Here is a 16,934-nt window from a genome sequence, read left to right as displayed (position 1 = left end):
ACCCTGCCAGTAAAACGTTATGGCCTTACTACCAAAAGTACTGGATCCCAGGGTCTAGCTCTCTAAAAAGAGAAGCATTCACAAGCAAAACCTTGTTTCTTCAGATACGAGGCCCGGGTACCATTAAATTCGGCCAAAAAAAAACAAAAAAAAACTTTGAATCGATTGGGTCAGCATGGCTAGCCCAGCAAGGATTGCTCCAGTGGAGCTCAGCACAGTACATCTTTACTCGTGACCAACACTTTAGACACTGGAGAAAAAAAAAACTCCCACTAGTGGGAGGTGGCCTATTACCCATATAGTAACTACTATGGCTCGGTGTCCCCTGATGTATGAAAATAAAAAAAAGTTTAAGGGTTAGGGCATAAAGCAGAACTTCCCTTTAGGATGAAATTCTGCTTTAAGGACCGATATCATGTGACAACCTTTGTGACATTGACTTAATCGTGCAAATAAATGTGTATGTGTGAAACAGTACCTGTATGGTTCAAATGAAATAGATTTGTGCATATCCATAAAGCTTTCCCTACTATTGTATTACGGGCTTGGTTACTAACTGCAGAACTAAGGTATGTACCGGTTTCCCTTACCTCTGTGCCCCTCTTGAACAATGCCCAAGTTTTCTTGCTTATAGAATTTGGTTTATGTGCCATTTAATAATGTGTTGGCATGCAGTTCTAGTGGTTTGCCACTGCGGGGGGAGGCCACCTCTAGCGCCGTTTCCCCCCTTCGGCATGCACGATACGCCTCGGTGGTGTGCCCGGGCTGGGGTGGCTAGGGGGTAAGGGTTACCTAAAGGCCACTCTTAAAGGCCCCCCCTTCCCCAGCCTGTCGGGCTACTCTATAGTTATTTTAGCACTTTCATTGGTATTTGCTGTCCTATCGCTAGCTGCTGGGCTTTGTGAAGACTATGCCCAAGTTGGTGATGGTGGCGTAGGGGCTAGCCCCCAATTCCTAGTGGGGGGGGGGGAGCTCTAGTGTTACCCTATTATACAACTGTTCCATTTATTATTTTCTTGTTTATCATTTGTATCTCAGGTTTCCACATTTTATTTATACAGGTCCCTTTAAGCTTATGGTTTTATGCTGCTGGAAATGTTCGCCAACACATGTTACGCCGTCTTAAAGATTATACAACAAAAAAAAATTTGATCTGTGCAGTAATGCATGCCTTTACTAAACTCAAACAGTTTGAGAAAAAGGAAAATGGATGACCATATAGCATTCCTTACACTTTTGTGAGATTAATGCTGTGATGGTATACTTGAAGCAGTGGAGTAGGTTGCAAACAAATGGGTCAGTTTACTTTCCTTCATACTTTAGGGGGAGCCAGATTGTGGTAAGTGGGAATAAACAATGCCCCATCTTTGTCGGGGGTGGGGGAAACTGACCATAGTTGGTGTCAGAGGACAGAACAGTGCAGCAAGCAAAGGGCATTCTGACCCCATGCTACAAACTGGAGAACACTGCAGTAGCAATTAAAAAAATTCAGCTTGGTTGACTTTACCTTCTAAGGTTTTTATATTTAAGATTGAGACAGGTTCACTCAGTCTACTGTTCAGAGCATCATACAGTCAATACACTTAAAACTGCTTAACCACTTCAATAGCAGGCACTCACCCCCCTTCCTGCCCAAGCCAATTTTCAGCTTTCTGCACAGTCACTGTTTAAATGACAATTGCGTGGTCATACTACACTGTACCCAGACAGAATTTTTATCATTTTGTTCCCACAAATAGAGCTTTCTTTTGGTGGCATTTGATCACCTCTACGGTTTTTATTTTTTGCTAAACAAATGAAAAAAATACCAAAAAATTAGAAGTGAACTTATCCATTAACCACTTAACAACCGGCCCATAGCCAAATGAAGGCTACAGGGCGGTTGTTTAACTCTGGGAGGCCGTCATATGACGGGCTCCCAGAATTCGGCGCGCACTCGAGAGCATCCGTGACCCGGCGCATCACGGAAAACGTGATCGCGGCCGTTTACCACGTGATCGCTCAGTCAAATGACGGAGTGATCACTTGTAAACAAACCGGCGTCATAACCCTCCCCCTCTCTGTACCGATTGGTACAGCGGAGGGGGAAGAGATCGGTGTCAGCAGCGCTGTGGGCTGCATCTGCAGTGCCCACATCGCTGCTCACCGAAATTTAACCCCTCAATTCCCAGCCAATACTCTGCAGTAAAATTCCAGCCAATACTCTGCAGTAAAATTCCAGCCAATACTCTAGAATACTCTGCCATACTCGGAGATACCCTGCAATACCCAGCCATAGTCTGTGATACCCTGCAATACCCAGGCATAGACATCCCCCCCCCCTCCCGCCGCCCTCCGGTGCTTCTACCGACTCGCTAATACGATCAAAGCCAGAATTTTTTATTTATTTTTTTATTTCAGGCTTTCCAGCCTAGGAGGTGAGATGTGGGGTCTTATTGACCCCATATCTCACTGTAAAGAGGACCTGTCATGCCATATTCCTATTACAAGGGATGTTTACATTCCTTGTAATAGGAATAAAAGTGATCAAAAAATTTATTTTTGGGGGGAAAAAAATGTCAAACTAAAATAAAAGTAAAATGAATAATAAAATTTTTTATTTTTTTTTAAAGCGCCCCTGTCCCCATGTGCTCGCATGCAGAAGCGAACGCATACGCAAGTCCCTCCCACATATGAAAACTGTGTTCAAACCACACATGTGAGGTATCGCTGCGAATGTTAGAGCGAGAGCAATAATTCTAGCCCTAGACCTCCTCTAACTCAAAACATATAACCAGTAAAAAAAAATTAAAGCGTCGCCTATGGGGATTTTTAAGTAGCGACATTTGGCGCCATTCCACGAGTGTGTGCAATTTTGAAGAGTGACATGTTAGGTATCTATTTACTCAGCGTAACTTCATCTTTCACATTATGCAAAAATTGGGCTAACTTTACTGTGTTTTTTTTTAAAGCACAAAACAGTTTCCCCCAAAAAAGCATTCGAAAAATTGCTGCGCAAATACCGTGCAAGATAAAAAGTTGCAACGACCACCATTGTATTCTCCAGGGTGTTTGCTAAAAAAAACATATATAATGTTTTAGGATTCTATGTAATTTTCTAGCAAATGATGATTTTTACATGTAGGAGAGAAATGTCAGAATTGTCCTGGGTGCTCCAGAACACCTGATGGCGCTCCCTGCATGTTAGGCCTCTGTATGTGGCCACACTGTATAAAAGTCTCACACATGTGGTATCGCCGTACTCGGGAGTAATAGCAGAATGTGTTTTGGGGTGTAATTTGTGGTATGCATATGCTGTGTGTGAGAAAAACTGATATGACAATTTTGTGGGAAAAAAAAGTAAATAAAATCTTGATTTTGCAAAGAATTGTGGGAAAAAATTACAAGTTCAAAAAACTCATCATGCCTCTCTTACTAAATACATTGGAATGTCTTCTTTCCAAAAAGGGGTCATTTGGGGGTATTTGTACTTTTCTGGCATGTTAGGGTCTCAAGAATTGAAATAGGCCGTCAGTACTTCAGCTGTGATCAATTTTCAGATATTGGCACCATAGCTTGTGGACTCTATAACTTTCACAAAGACCAAATAATATCCACCAAGTTGTACTTATTTTTACCAAAGATATGTAGTAGTATACATTTTGGCCAAAATTTATGAAGAAAAAATTACTATCTGCTACATTTTATAACAGAAACAAAGAAAAATTCATTTTTTTTTTTTATTTTTTTTTTTACAGAATTTTCGGTATTTTTTCTTTTATAGCACAAAAAATAAAAAACCGAGCGGTGATTAAATACCACCAAAAGAAAGCTCTATGTGTGAAAAAAGGACAGAAATTTCATATAGGTCCAGTGTTGCATGACTGAGTAATTGGCATTCAAAATGTGAGAGCACCGAAAGCTGAAAATTGGTCTGGTTATTAAGGGTGTTTAAGTGCCCAGTGGTCAAGTGGTTAAGGCTGCACAGATGTTCCCTTTGCACCCGCTTTTCTAATTACTTCTCTGTGGAGATTGGAAACATCTTGACAAGTTATTTTGTATCCATTTAGTGAGGCTTTTGTGCAGAACTATTTTATTCCCACTGTGAATTTAGCAGCGCAGAGTTTCATCAGGGTGTTTGCCATTCTGGCAGAGATTGTGCCTGTCCTTAATTCCTCCCCACCCAGCTTCCCTTTAACTGGACTATTACACCCAGGGGAGTGGCAAGGTCTGCCTGATCACATTACCATTGTGTTTGGCTGTGACAGCGATCACGATTGGTAACCAGCTCCTGATCATTACTAGAGACTAGGAGCTGTCCGACAGTTCATGGCCCTGCCTTTCAGCCTCTCATATGCACCTTGGGTATTCACCAAGGCACTGACCCCCTCTACCTGCTGCAATCTCATGGCATCCCCATTATGGGATACTTAAGAGGACAACCTGTTCAAAAAGCAGACTGCATAGGCTTCTTTTTTAGACCTGAATTTGACCTCCCAGAATTCCAGCAATAAGCATAGTTTCTGAATCTTCAGAAATCATTGCCGGAATAGACATGCCTTGCCCAGGACAAGGCCCAGATATTCCAGTGTTCCTTTTAGAGGAGAAACTTCAGACACTCTTGTCTCAGTTTTGTACTCTTCAGCCCAGAACCCGTATGACTCATCACTTCTCTAGTTGCTCCTTCCAGCTATCCTCATGATGGATGCTAGCCTGTCAGGCTGAAAGGAATCCTGAGAATCATGTTGAAGGGGATTAGGTCAAAATATTGTCCCAATATTCTGGGGCGACTTGGCTGTCTCCAATCAGACAACGCCAAGGCATTGGTGTAGTTTATCTGGGAAGAACCAAAAGCCTTACAGCAGCAAGATCGGCTCTGGACCTGGGCCAAACTTTACATTCCAGTATGGTCAACCATGTATATTTCCAGCATAGAAAAAACTGGCAGACTGCCTCAGTCAGCAGCGCTTGGACCCAGGAGAGTGGTACCTACACCCGGAGATGTTCCAGGAGCCGTGTCACAGGTGGTGGTACCTTTTCTGCAGTAAACATCCATTTTAGAATGGACCAGCCTGTATGGATACTACATTGTTTATAATGGCTTCTGAAAGGCCTGCTTAGATTTGACTATAGTCCCTATATATGCAAGCTGTACAGAAATTGATAAATACTGTCTATTAGAGTTGTGGCTACATTTCTTACCATACATAGCATGTGTTTGCTCTGGAGCTCCATACTGTGCTCCTGATGAAGACACTAAGCTGGCTTGTGCATGTGCGTGTGCTGGAGGAGCCATCATTCTGGAATTTCCTTGAATTACAGGACTATATACATGTGGATGCTATAACAAAAAAAACAGGAAGCGCATTTAATGTCTATGAAATGGTTGAAATAAGATATACCCCCAAAAAAAGCTAGGACACAGTGCGGCACTGACAGTTGGCGTCATGCCATACCACAACATGAAAGTTGGGCTTTAAAAAAAAAAAACACCCACAAATGTTATTTTCAAAGCAATGGAAGGGAAAGCATAATTAAATCCCTTCACCAAAACTGAGTATCTTGACTACCCAAAATTGTCTCCAGTAAAGTTTATTAAAAGAGAAGATAAAAAAAAAAAAAAAAAAAAAAAAAAAAAAAAGAAGACACCACACACCTTGAAAACCAATGTTACCTGTGATTGATAATGTTGCACATGCTGCATGAGAGGCTGGCTAGGGAACTGCTGCGGGCTATAAGTAACATACTGTGCAGAGTAGGCAGGTGATGTAGCAACAATAGGAGGGCCTGCTGCAGACACTGGGTGTATCATTGTGTTCTGGTGATGCTGATCTTGCCTCTGCTGGGGCATATTTGGTACTGTAAAATAAAACTAACACTTAGGCGCTGTTTTTGCATTTGCTTACAACATCATTTCTGCCAGTTTACCTGACAACTAGGTTTTAAATACAAAAACACAACAGCTGTCAATTACAAAGTCAACTGTGTTCTAGGTCTATGCCAGTGATGGCGAACCTTGGCACCCCAGATGTTTTGGAACTACATTTCCCATGATGCTTTGGCACTCTGCAGCATAGTGGAGCATCATGGGAAATGTAGTTCCAAAACATCTGGGGTGCCAAGGTTCGCCATCACTGGTCTATGCTATACAATGGAAAAGCCTACTTAGCAACGCAGAACTGTGAATACAAGGACAACTAGATAGTATGGTAATAAAAACGTGCAACACTTGTGCGCAAATCTCACCTTTACCTGCTCTGTATGTCTTGGCCTGGTTAACTGGCATTGTCGTCATTGGAATTGAATATAATGGCTGAAACAAAATTATAATACAGTGTGAAAGAATGCCTCAAACGAAATACAAAAAGTGTTAAAAAAAAACAAAAAAAAGGATAAAAGTGGAACTTCCCTCTCTAAATCAACAACTATTATGATTCCAGGAAGTCAACAAAAATCATGGAGACATGGACGGATGGGTGCATTTGCTTCAAATAGTAAAAATAAATTAAAACATATTTTTGGTTTGTGGTGCTCAGATGAAGTGAAGTTCCACTTTAAAAGTAATTTGAAGGCCAGAGGTGAATTGAACCTAAGATCTGGCCTTCAGTCAGAATTCAGAGACCTATAATTTTTAGTAGTCACACAAATGGTCATTGGCTCAACCAAATAAACCCAAAAATAGATTTCATGCTGCAACACAAACATAGGTACATAAGATAAGTTTGTTGAACAGTTGCAAGGGTCCCCACTCCAAGAGGTTCACAAGCAGAGGCGGCTTTCTAATTAGGCGGTAGCCTCAGGCATCGCACTCACAGGGGCCTCATGTGGCCGCCTAGTTTATCTAATTAGAGCGCCGCCTCTTTCCAGCAGCAGATATCTCCGCCATCACAGTCCTGAGTCCCCTCACTCTGCTACAGGGAGAGATACAGGCTGAAAGTGAGACCAAGTTACAGTGTGATCAGAGCTCATGAACAGCTCCGGATCACAGACAGGGAGAGCTGCTCAGAAAAGTCAGCTCTGACACCTCCCCCTGCTGCCCTCACGGCCAGACAGGAGAGGAGAGAGAGCTTCTGCGCCTCCTCCTGCCCTCTCCTTCAGTGTCTGCCCCGCCCACTCTCAGCAGTGTTCTCTGTTCTGCCTCAGAGATGGGGATGTGTGGGCATAAGATTCAACCTGAACCCCAGCAAATAGAAAAGAAAAAGTGAAGTCTGATCCATACATCCATCCATTCCCTCCTGCCTCCCAGTGAGTACACTTATCTAGAGGATGCACTTCCTTCCCTTCTTCCTCCATCCCCCTTCGCTTCCTTTCAATCTTTCCTTTTCTTTTTTTCCCCATCCCCTTTTCTTTCCCTCTCTCTGTGACAGCCTGTCAGAATAGGTAGGATCTGAGAGCTTCCCTGTGCAGCTTTGCTTGAAATATATCTTTTTTTATTCCTTACTGCCTCCTATACTGTCTCCTCCTGCCCCCTATACTGTGCACACTTACCTGCGCCCTGTACTGTCCACTCCCCTATACTGTACCCTCCTAATACATTTCATTTTGACCCCTTTAATTATTTTTCCCATTATGGAAGTGAGTGGGGCCTAAGTTTTGTCTAAGCCCCTGTACACACGGTCGGAGATTTCCACAACCAAATCCGTCGGATTTTGTCCGTCAGATTTAGTCTGACGGATTGTGTCCGAAACTGTTGCATACACACGGTCGGACTAAGTTGTTGAAAAATCCGATCTTTCAGAACGTGATGACGTCATTTCGTTACGATGGGACTAGATTAAAGCGGAGGTCCACCCTAAAATGGACCTCCGCTCATCGGAATCCCCCCCCCCCTCCGGCGCCACAATCGGCACCTTTCAGGGGGGAGGGGGGTGCAGTTACCTGGATAATCCAGGTAACTGCACCCACTTCCGGGCTAGCTCTCTGCGGAACGGGCGTACGTTACGCCCCCGTTCCGCAAGCGCCCGCCCCCTTCAGCAAGTGCCCCGCTGCCTGCTGGGAAACACACAGCTCCCAGAGGCAGCGGGGACCGTCCGGATTGCGCCGCGCGGCTCGCGCATGCGCAGTAGGGAACCGGGAAATGAAGCCGAAAGGCTCCATTTCCTGATTCCCATACCCAAGATGGCGGCGGGACCCGGCAGCCGAGCGAGCGATCGGCTTCGGGGGCCGACATCGCGGGCGCGCTGGACAGGTAAGTGTCACTATTTAAAAGTCAGCAGCTGCAGTATTTGTAGCTGCTGGCTTTTAAAAAAAAAAAAAAAAAAAACACGCGGAGTCCCGGTGGACTCCCGCTTTAAGGCTAGTAGCCAATAGCTTTGATGTAGGAATTTGATCTGAGCATGCGTGGCACTTGGTCCGATCAAAATTCTCTACACATGATCGGATTACGTCCGACCGGCCCAGTTGGTCGGGAAATATTTCCAACATGTTGGAAAATTGGGTCCGACGGAGATTCGGACGGAATCAGTCCGATGCATACCACACACAGTCGGATTATCTGACGACACGGTCCGATAAGACGCATTCCGACGGATTCTCCGACCGTGTGTACGCAGCATTAGTCTAGAGCCGCCTCTGTTCACAGATGCTGAATAAACTACAAGAAGGATTAGACTAAGTGATATTTGAGGTGCATGGTACTCTAACAGGTTCAGAAAAACCAAAAGGGCATCTCATCTACACCCTCAAACGCAGCACGGTCTACACACTAAACAAGTTAGAGATAATTCACAAATACAAAACGAGGCATAAAATGAGCACAACTTTAAAAATATATATATACTTTTTCTTCAAGTTGGAAACCTAGTTTGATCTTTGCTTTTTTATTTTTATTTTTGTTTCAGATCTTGACTGGATCATTTTTTTTATTTTGCCTTTGTTCATTCATGAGTTACATTGTACAACCAAAAGTTGGGACGCCTATATAAAATCTACATAAAAAACAGAATGCAGTGTTTTGCAAATCTCATAAATGCATATTTCATTCACACAAGAAAATGTAAAACAAAATCAAAAATCTTAAAATGGTCCATTTTCTCAGTTTAAACAAAAACATGGTCATTTTTGAAATTGTTGGCAGAAATAAAGAGTTGGGACAGAACCAGGTTTACAAAGGTGTAACAACCCCTTCTTTTAACAGTGGTGTAAACGTCTGGGAACTGAAGAGACCAGTTGCTGGGGTTCTGAGAGAAGAGGAATGTTGTCTCATTCATGCCTGATAAAGGATTCTCAACAGGCCTGGGTCTTCATTGCCGTACTTTTTATTTTGAGATGCGCCAAATGTTTTTCAATTGTTGAAAGGTTTAGACTGCAGGCAAGCCAGTTAAGCACCCGGACTCTTCTACTACGAAGCCATTCTGTTGTCACAGGTGCAGTTTGGCATTGTACTGCTGAAATATGCAAGACCTTCACTGAAGGAGAGGTCATCTAAATTGGAGCATGTGCTGCTGTAAAACCTGTGCCTTTGCCAGATGTGTAAGCTGCCCATTCTGCACCCCCATACCATCAGAGTTGCGACTTTTGAACGGAGCACCGATAAGCCGGAAGGTCCCCACCATGGTTGTCAAAAAGAATGTCTGTCTAATTTCGGTTCATCTAACCACAACACAACTTTCCACTTTGCAACAGACCATTTTAAAAGAGCTTTGGCCCAGAGAAGATGGCAGAGTTTCTAGATCATGTTCAATAATGGCTGCTTCTTTGCATGATAAAGTTTTAACTTGCATGAATGGAAGTATTCCATGACAGACTCATGCCCGTTTAGGACTGTTTTGAGAGCAATGGGAGGCTCCACCAAGTAGCACTACACTGTCCTGAAGGCCACTTTCACATTCATCAGTAGAAAAAAAGTGTAGCAATACCGCATATGCTTTTTTTGCTGCGATTTTACTACGTTTGTGGTGTGTTTTTACAGGACATGTGACTCAAAAAACGCTTCAAAAAAGGAACACATACATAGAATTAAAAAAAAATTATTTTTCTCCAGATTTTCTTGCGCTTCATTTAATCCAAAATGTGCTCAGTTTGAAAGCAGCCTAATAAATTGCTCATGGAATGTAAAACACAAATTATAACAGATACATGAATACAAGTGTCTATAAATTTGAGTCTAAGTTATGTAAACAGTTTTTACATGAAGTTAAAAGAGCCTGGAAAATGTGAAAGGAGGACTAAAGCAGTAGGTTTAAAGATTGACACACAACATTTAATATTTCATATTTACCCGACAAACGATTTACATTGTAATCAGGGCTTTTTTTCTCAGGGAATAGGTGCAGGAACTCCCCCTTTGAGCCACCCCTTTTCTCCACCCCCTACCCACCTCCGAGCACCGTTCCTTGGTTCCACCCCCTACCCACCTCCCAGTAATGCCCCTTTAGACAATACAAAACCAAGTATCAACTTGTGGTGCTAAGTAATCCATAAGGAATTTGGTAGTTGTAACCAGAAAAGCAGTAAAATAGAACCCCTACCACCAGTAACAATAGAGTCCCCTTCAGCAACAATAGACCACCCCACCGCAAAAAATACCACCAGCAACAAAAGACTCCCAGCAGCAACAGTAGATCTCCCCACAGCCAGCATCAATAGATTCTCCAGCAGCCAGCAACAATAGACCCTTCCCTCAACAGTAGATCTCTCAACAACTGACCCCCAGCAATACAAGACCCACCCCCAGCAACAGTAGGTCTTCCACCAGCAACAATAGACTTCCTCAAACAAAAGACCCTCATGCAAAAATAGATAGCCTCCAGCTAGAATAGTTCCTCTAGCAGTGAATCTCAATAGACCCTGCAGCACACCCCAGCACCACTTGCTGTCAGTGGTGAAGGTGCCGGAACCGCTTCTCCCCCCCCCCCCCCCCCCCACCCCCGTGTTCCCACTGAAAAAAAGCCCTGATTGGAACATTTGTCCTGGCTATAAAAAATTGCATTCATTACATTGCCCTTAAGCCACAACAGAATGCAGTACAGCACAACTGCAGCACTGATGCAAAAATGTATTCATAATTTACGATACTCAGAACTTCAACATTTTTAGTTAAAAACCTTTGGAGGGATATTTCATCTTTCATGCTTTCTTAAATCTGAATTCCAGGTATTTGTTTTATAGTAAATGCTTGCATTTTTTTTTTTTATGAAAGTTCTACTTCAATAGTTAAAGTAGTAGACAGCTGTATTTTTTTTTTTTTTTTTTTACATTACCTGCACGCCGGGGCTTACAGGAACTGGATACATCATATTTGGGGCAAAGCATACCGGCTGCGTATATACCGGGGTTGGCTGCTGATGGGCCACCATTGAAGGACTTGGCTGAGCTTGTGGCCGAGGTGAGGTGGGTGTTGTAGAAGGTTTAGGCTGCAAAAAAAAAAAAACATGATGCATAAGTCACATATTTAAAAGATCCAGAGAGAAAACAAACACAAGAACCTGATAAAATGACACATGCAGTCACTTCATAGAAAAAAAAAACATTGAAAGCTGTTCATACATAAACATTGCCAGGTTGACAGGAGGTCTTAACTGGCTTTAAATGGACCTCAAAAGGTCATGTTTTTTTTTTCAGATTGGTAAAAGGGTTAGAAACGTGGGTTTTTGCCACTGTGTCCATGTTGGGGTTTTTACTGAAAACTGAGGTCTTGTGGGAAAGTGTCCCAGTAACTTAAAAAAAAAACCCTGGCTTTAATGGAGCCAAATTTTATGGGAAAACAAAAAACAAAAAAACAAAACAAAAAACACATTGTTACCAGTCCCTGCTGAAGAAAAGCATTCCCACAACCTGATGCTGCCACCACCATGTTTCACGGTGGGGATTGTGTGTTCAGGGTGATGTGCAGCGTTAGTTTTCCGCCACACATAGCATTTTGCTTTTAGACCAAAAAGTTAAATTTTGGTCTCATCTGACCAGAACACCTTCTTCCACATTTGCTGTGCCCTCCACTTGGCTATTCGCAATTTGAAATTGGGACATCTTATGGCTTTCTTTCAACAATGGCTTTCTTCATACCACTCTTTCAGAGAGGCTAGATTTGTGGAGTGGACGACATTTGTCCTGTTGGCAGATTCTCCCACCTGAGCTGTAGATCTCTGCAGCTCCTCCAGAGTTACCATGGGCCTGTCTGGTGTTTCTTGGCCTTCATGATGCTCATTGTTCACTAAGATTCTCTAACAAAGCTCTGAGGGCTTCACAGAACAGCTGTATTTATACTGAGATTAAATTACACACAGGTGGACGCTATTTACCAATTAGGTGATTTCTAAAGGAAATTCTTTCCACTGGATTTTAGTTAGGGGTATCAGAGTAAAGGGGGCTGAAAACAAATGCACGCCACACATATTTGTTAAAAAAAATAATAATTTGGCACTATATTGTTGTAATAACACCACTGTTTTACCAAAAAAAAATGAGTAAAAAAACTAAAACTATTTCTTATTTTCCTTCCACATTCCTTCCACAATTATGTGCCACTTTGTGTTGGTCCATGACATAAAGTCCCAATAAAATACACTGAACGTTTTTGGCTGTAACATGACAAAATGTGGAAAATTTCAAGGGATATGAACAATTTTTCAAGGCACTGTACTTATTTATCCCTTTGCAGGGACTCAGATTACCTGAGCATATGACCGTGGGTTGAACTCCTTAGCATTGGGATTTAGGGTGGATTTTCGTACTTGCCTAAAAGAAAAAATACAAAGTAATATACAATTACAAAAGACAAAAAAACAAAAAGCAAAAACAACTAAAATAAAACTGGTATAAAATTTAGTGCTTTTATATATAACAAACACTGAACCTTATCCCATGCCACTAAAAGCTTAAAAAGAATGAAATGCCAAATAATTCCAGATGAATTTTATCAGGACTAAAAATGCCTAACTAAACAGTTCTAAAGTACAGGAAATCTGTGGTGCCAAATGTACCTGAGCTAGTCTTCCAATGTATCAATGTGAGATACTAATCTAGGATGTACAAATAGCTCCAGTTGAGCTTATGCCATGTCTCCTTATGAAACCACAAATATGCAATGGTCAGTAGAGTCAATGGCATTTTACACATAGAGAAAGTTTTGAAAGCTAAATAAGTGCCTTCCCTGTGCTAGAGGATGCCGAGCCAGGTGCCAGTCCAGGCATCTGGGTGGATGCTGACCATATGGCGGTGATGCCCGCTGTCAGCTGAAAACGGGTCACAGGAGTGCAGAACAAACCACACTCCCCTGATCCACAGTAGAAGTACAGCCAAAACAAGGTTAGGCTGTACTTTTTCAGGGACACTAGTCCTGGGGACAACCAGGGATTCCCTCACGACTGGCTTTGTTTATGAGACAGGAAGTTGAGGGTAAACTCCCCGATTTGGGGGGGGGTTATGCAAGTTTTATAACCCTCCATTACTCTATCCAAAAAGGTCTTTAGCTCTACTTTAACCACTTGCCACCAAATCACATACATGCATGTCATTTTGAGGAAGTGGTTGTACCGGGGTGATGCCTGCAGCTAGAGACCCTCTGGTACCGTTTTTATTTTTTAGAGCAGACAGTCGACTTTTATGTGATAATAACCGATGTGGCTAAGCAGCTGCTCAGCCCGCTCCTGGGTCTCCTGTCCCACCCGAACAACCAGCTGGCACGTCCATCGGCTGGCCAGAGACCTTAACAAAGCCATATTGGGCTTCGAACGGGTCTCGGACGCAACCCGGAAGCGAGGTCACTTTCGTTTACTCAGCAGCCAACGGCACCGATTTAAAAAAATCCAAAGTATTTAAAAATGCAGATTTTGGTGTTTTCACGCACCAAAGAAAAACGCATACATAAGTCACGCCGGCAAATGTAAACAGTGTTCAAATCACACATGAGGTATTGCCGCGGTTAGAGTGAGAGCAATAATGCTAGAAAAAGACCTCCTCCAAATCTAAACAGGTAACTGTTCATTTTTAAAGCGTTGCCTATATAGATTTTTAAGTACTGTCGTTTATCGCCATTCCACACGTGTGTGCAATTTTAAAGTGTAACATGTTGGGTATTTATTTACTCGGTACAGCATCATCTTTCACAATCTACAAAACGTTGGGCTAACTTTATTGTTTAGTTTTTCTTATTCAGTAAGGTGTATTTTTCCCCTAAAATTGTGATTGAAAGACCGCTATGCAAATACCATGTGGCAAAATATGCCAACGACCGCCATTTTTTTTATGAAGTACTTTTTAGGATAGGGCTCGATTCAAGGTGCACTTGTTTAGTACGCATGTTGTACTCAAGCAGGGAATCAAGGGCAGCAGACACTGCCCTTGCTTCCATTTAGACCAAAATATATTTTTTTAATTTTAGCGGGATGGCAAAAACAAAGAGGGGTTCAATAGCATAGCCAATTTGCCATTAACCACTTTCAGACCGGACCATTTTGCTGGTAAATGACCAGAGGTCTTTTTACACTTTGGCACTGCGCTGCTTTAACTGGTAATTGCGCGGTCATGCAATGTTGTACCCAAACAAAATTTGCGTCCTTTTCTTCCCACAAATAGAGCTTTCTTTTGATGGTATTTGATTGCCTCTGCGATTTTTATTTTTTGCGATATAAACGTAAAAAGACCGCAAATTTTGAAAAAAAATGATATTTTCTACTTTTTGTTATTAGAAAAATCCAATAAACTCAATTTTAGTCATACATTTAGGACAAAATGTATTCAGCCACATGTCTTTGGTAAAAAAAAAGTCAATAATTGTATATTTATTGGTTTGCGCAAAAGTTGTCACATCTACAAACTAAGGTACGTTTTCTGGAATTTACGCAGCTTTTAGTTTACGACTGCCTATCTCATTTCTTGAGGTGCTAAAATGACAGGGCAGTACAAAACCCCCCCAAATGACCCCATTTTGGAAAGTAGACCCCCTAAGGAAATTGATAAGAGGCATGTTGAGCCCATTGAATATTTTATTTTTTTGCCTCAAGCGATTGAATAATGACAAAAAAAAAATTTTTTTTTTTTTTTTACACAAAGTTGTCACTAAATGATATATTGCTCACACATGCTATGGGCGTATGTGAAATGACACCCCAAAATAAATTCTGCTGCTTCTCCTGAGTACGGGGATACCACATATGTGGGACTTTTTGGGAGCCTAGCCGCGTACAGGGCCCCGAAAACCAAGCACCGCCTTCAGGCTTTCTAAGGGCGTCAATTTTTGATTTCACGCCTCACTACCTATTACAGTTTTGAAGGCCATAAAATGCCAAGATGGCACAAAACCCCCACAAATGACCCCATTTTAGAAAGTAGACACCCCAAGCTATTTGCTGAGAGGCATGTTGAGTCCATGGAATATTTTATATTTTGCCACAAGTTGCGGGAAAATTACAAACTTTTTTTTTTTTTTTTTTTTTTTCACAAAGTTGTCACTAAATGATATATTGCTCATGCATGCCATGGGCATATGTGAAATGACACCCCAAAATAAATTCTGCTGCTTCTCCTGAGTACGGGGATACCACATATGTGGGACTTTTTGGGAGCCTAGCCGCGTACGGGGCCCCGAAAACCAAGCACCGCCTTCAGGCTTTCTAAGGGCGTAATTTTTTGAGTTCACTTCTCACTACCTATTACAGTTTTGAAGGCCATAAAATGCCAAGATGGCACAAAACCCCCACAAATGACCCCATTTTAGAAAGTAGACACCCCAAGCTATTTGCTGAGAGGCATGTTGAGTCCATGGAATATTTTATATTTTGCCACAAGTTGCGGGAAAATTACAAACTTTTTTTTTTTTTCACAAAGTTGTCACTAAATGATATATTGCTCACGCATGCCATGGGCATATGTGAAATGACACCCCAAAATAAATTCTGCTGCTTCTCCTGAGTACGGGGATACCACATATGTGGGACTTTTTGGGAGCCTAGCCGCGTACGGGGCCCCAAAAACCAAGCACCGCCTTCAGGCTTTCTAAGGGCGTTACAGTTTTGAAGGCCATAAAATGCCAAGATGGCACAAACCCCCCCCCCCCAAATGACCCCATTTTAGAAAGTAGACACCCCTAAATTTAGGGGTACACTAGTGAGACTAGGTAATAAATGGCGGGTGCCCTGAAACTATAAAAAAATAACTAACCAACCAGCGTCACCTGTAACAGTTATATGGTGATCACTGGTGAAAGGGTTAACTAGGGGGCAATCAGGGGGCTTTATGCGGTAGTATATGGGGGTCCCTGGCGCTATAAAAAGCTGCGGCGAACCTAAATACCTACCTGCCTAACTAGCGTCACCTGTGACACTAATACAGCGATCAGAAAAACGATCGCTTATTAGGCTGGGTTCACACTGGAGCGATGCGGGAACGCCACGAATGCGCGGCGGGTTCCCGCATCGCATGCCTCCCGGCGGCAGTTCACACTGCCCTATGCGAACTGCTGGGAGTGTCAGTGAAATGTTAATGACACCCCCAGATCAGTTCGCATATCGCAGTGCGATCTGCAAACTTGGATCGCATGGTGTGAACACCCATGCGATCCGATTCTGCTGCGGACCAAAAAAAGGGTCCCGTGCGAGTTTGCGGCGGGTGCGACACGAATTCAGCCATACTATCTGTATAGCTGAACTCGAATCGCACAGAGATCGGATGTGATTTGCACTGCAGTGCGGTGCGAATCACATCCGTTCTCATAAACCGCTGCAATGTGAACCCAGCCTTAGTGACACTGGCGACGGGGGGTGATCACGGGGTTAAACCTTTATTGGGGGGGTTAGGGGGGTACCTTAGAACTAAAGGGGGCTAACCCTAACTGCCCTAACAGTTATTAGTCACAAATGACACCTGCCGGGTGATCAGGGGGTTAAACCTTTATTAGGTAATAAATGGCGGGTGCCCTGAAACTATAAAAAAATAACTAACCAACCAGCGTCACCTGTAACAGTTATATGGTGATCACTGGTGAAAGGGTTAACTAGGGGGCAATCAGGGGGCTTTAT

At 42.7% G+C, this 16,934-nt stretch overlaps 1 protein-coding gene across 7 annotated transcripts in view; it reads right to left on the bottom strand.

The window, feature by feature from the left end:
- The window catches only part of ATXN2 (ataxin 2), a 139,364-nt gene that overhangs the window by 15,818 nt on the left and 106,612 nt on the right, over window positions 1–16,934 (bottom strand). For 5 of the 7 annotated variants that reach the window (XM_077462016.1, XM_077462011.1, XM_077462014.1 and 2 more), the window contains 5 exons: window positions 12,591–12,654; window positions 11,181–11,333; window positions 6,226–6,292; window positions 5,654–5,838; window positions 5,182–5,320 (listed from right to left, as the gene is read on the bottom strand). In XM_077462016.1, the coding sequence (XP_077318142.1) occupies window positions 5,182–5,320; window positions 5,654–5,838; window positions 6,226–6,292; window positions 11,181–11,333; window positions 12,591–12,654 (608 nt within the window). The remainder of the gene's footprint in view (window positions 1–5,181; window positions 5,321–5,653; window positions 5,839–6,225; window positions 6,293–11,180; window positions 11,334–12,590; window positions 12,655–16,934) is intronic. The other 2 variants (XM_077462012.1, XM_077462015.1) reach the window with 1 other exon arrangement.

The sequence above is a fragment of the Lithobates pipiens genome, unplaced genomic scaffold, assembly GCF_037356315.1.
Source record: "Lithobates pipiens isolate NorthernLeopardFrog02 unplaced genomic scaffold, aLitPip1_a1.2 Scaffold_3, whole genome shotgun sequence".
NCBI classification, from domain to species: domain Eukaryota; kingdom Metazoa; phylum Chordata; class Amphibia; order Anura; family Ranidae; genus Lithobates; species Lithobates pipiens.
This window is presented reverse-complemented; position numbering and strand designations above follow the sequence as displayed.